General features: G+C 48.5%; 1 protein-coding gene across 1 annotated transcript in view; it reads right to left on the bottom strand.

Annotated features, from left to right (window-relative positions):
* The window catches only part of SLC37A3 (solute carrier family 37 member 3), a 29,162-nt gene that overhangs the window by 12,937 nt on the left and 14,694 nt on the right, over positions 1-1,531 (bottom strand). The window contains exon 7 of the mRNA XM_012557294.2: positions 915-1,108. Within this exon, the coding sequence (XP_012412748.1) occupies positions 915-1,108 (194 nt within the window). The remainder of the gene's footprint in view (positions 1-914; positions 1,109-1,531) is intronic.

Raw genomic sequence — 1,531 nt, 5'->3', positions numbered from 1 at the left:
GGCCACCTGCTGTGGTTCTCTTAGCCTCGGGGCACAGGTGGGAGGCAAGTGACAAGTATGAAATATGATGACTGGTAGACTTTGAGTCTACATTTATAAAGCATCATAAAAAAATAACATTACAAAAAACCCAAAGACAAGTCCTTATTCCCAACCCCACAGCCCAGTGCTACACATCCCAGGGGAGGCTGGTGTGAGTTCTAGTCCCCAGGAGGGGACTGAGACACAGGACAGCTGAGTGACTTACCCCAGGTCTCACAGAAAGTTAGTGGTAAGCTGGACACATAACCTAGGCCTCTTAACCTTCACTGCAGAGCTAGAGCTCCCGAAACACCGAGAAAAGCTGCAGCAGCGGGGATTTAGTAGCGACGTTAGCGAGCTTCCAGACTGCAGAGGTTGTGGAGACACTGGCCCGCACTGCCAAGGGCACTGTGCAGTGTTGTGTTCCGGGCCTTGTAACGAAAGGGCAAACAGACCTTCTCGCAGAATGATCAGAATGTAGGCAAATAAGCAGGCTTGATGAACCAGTCACAGCCCTTCTTGGTCTATCAAATATCAGCTTGGCCTTCTTAGTCACGTGCTAGACCAGGGTCAACAAACTAGGGCCCGCCTGGGGGCTACGTGTCCTCTAGGGCTGTTTTGCTCTAGAGCTGAGTACTGTGGCAGAGACCATATGGTCCCCTCAATGCTGCACTTATTTACTCTCTGGCTCTTTACAGAAAGGTTTGCTGACCCTGGGTGAGATATTTCACACGGTGCCAATACAGAAACAAGCTAAGGGGCACTATACACTACTCCTCTGAGCATATATCCTGCCGAAGAGGACCAAAAGGAGGCTAAATACTTAAAGATGCGTTATCCCAGGCAGAGGAAACCTCAGGGCTACGACGGCTCCCTGCTGGCAGGAAGGAGAGGTGCCTGGCCCTTACCAGTATAACTCCGGGAAGGCAACAGGCCTGATAGAAGCTTATTGCCTTGACTTGGGTAACAGTATCGCCTTCCTGGACTGAGTAACCAGGCTCATACTCATCTTCATTTTCAGCACCACTAATTAACGGCCTGTGCGAGTCTTCTTCAAGAGCTTCTTCTGCCTCAACACCTGGGAGACCTGAAACAGTAAGAGCTACCATTTACAGAACGTCTATTATGTGCACGGTCCTATGCTAAATGCTTTACAGACATCATCACCTGTGAGTCCTGGGTGGTGCAAAAGGTTAAGTGCTCAGCTACTAACCAAAAAGTTGGAGGGTTACGTCTACCCAGAGGTGTCTCAGAAGAAAGGCCTGGCAATCTATGTCCCAAAAAATCCACCACTGAAAACCCTACGGAGCACAGTTACTCTGCACACATGGGGTCACTATGAGTCAGAACTGACTCAGCAGCAACTGGTATTTATGGGTGGGTATTATTTTCATTACCATCTTGTAGAAGAAGCAACTAAAGTTCAGAGACCAAGGTCAGTCAAGATCAATAGCTAATAAGCAACAAACCCAGGACTCTAAGTTCACTTTATCTGATGGCTTCAAAACAA

The sequence above is a fragment of the Trichechus manatus genome, unplaced genomic scaffold (assembly GCF_000243295.1).
Source record: "Trichechus manatus latirostris isolate Lorelei unplaced genomic scaffold, TriManLat1.0 scaffold00093, whole genome shotgun sequence".
NCBI classification, from domain to species: Eukaryota; Metazoa; Chordata; class Mammalia; order Sirenia; family Trichechidae; genus Trichechus; species Trichechus manatus.
Note: the sequence above shows the minus strand (reverse complement) of the source record. Positions and strands in the feature narration are given on the sequence as shown.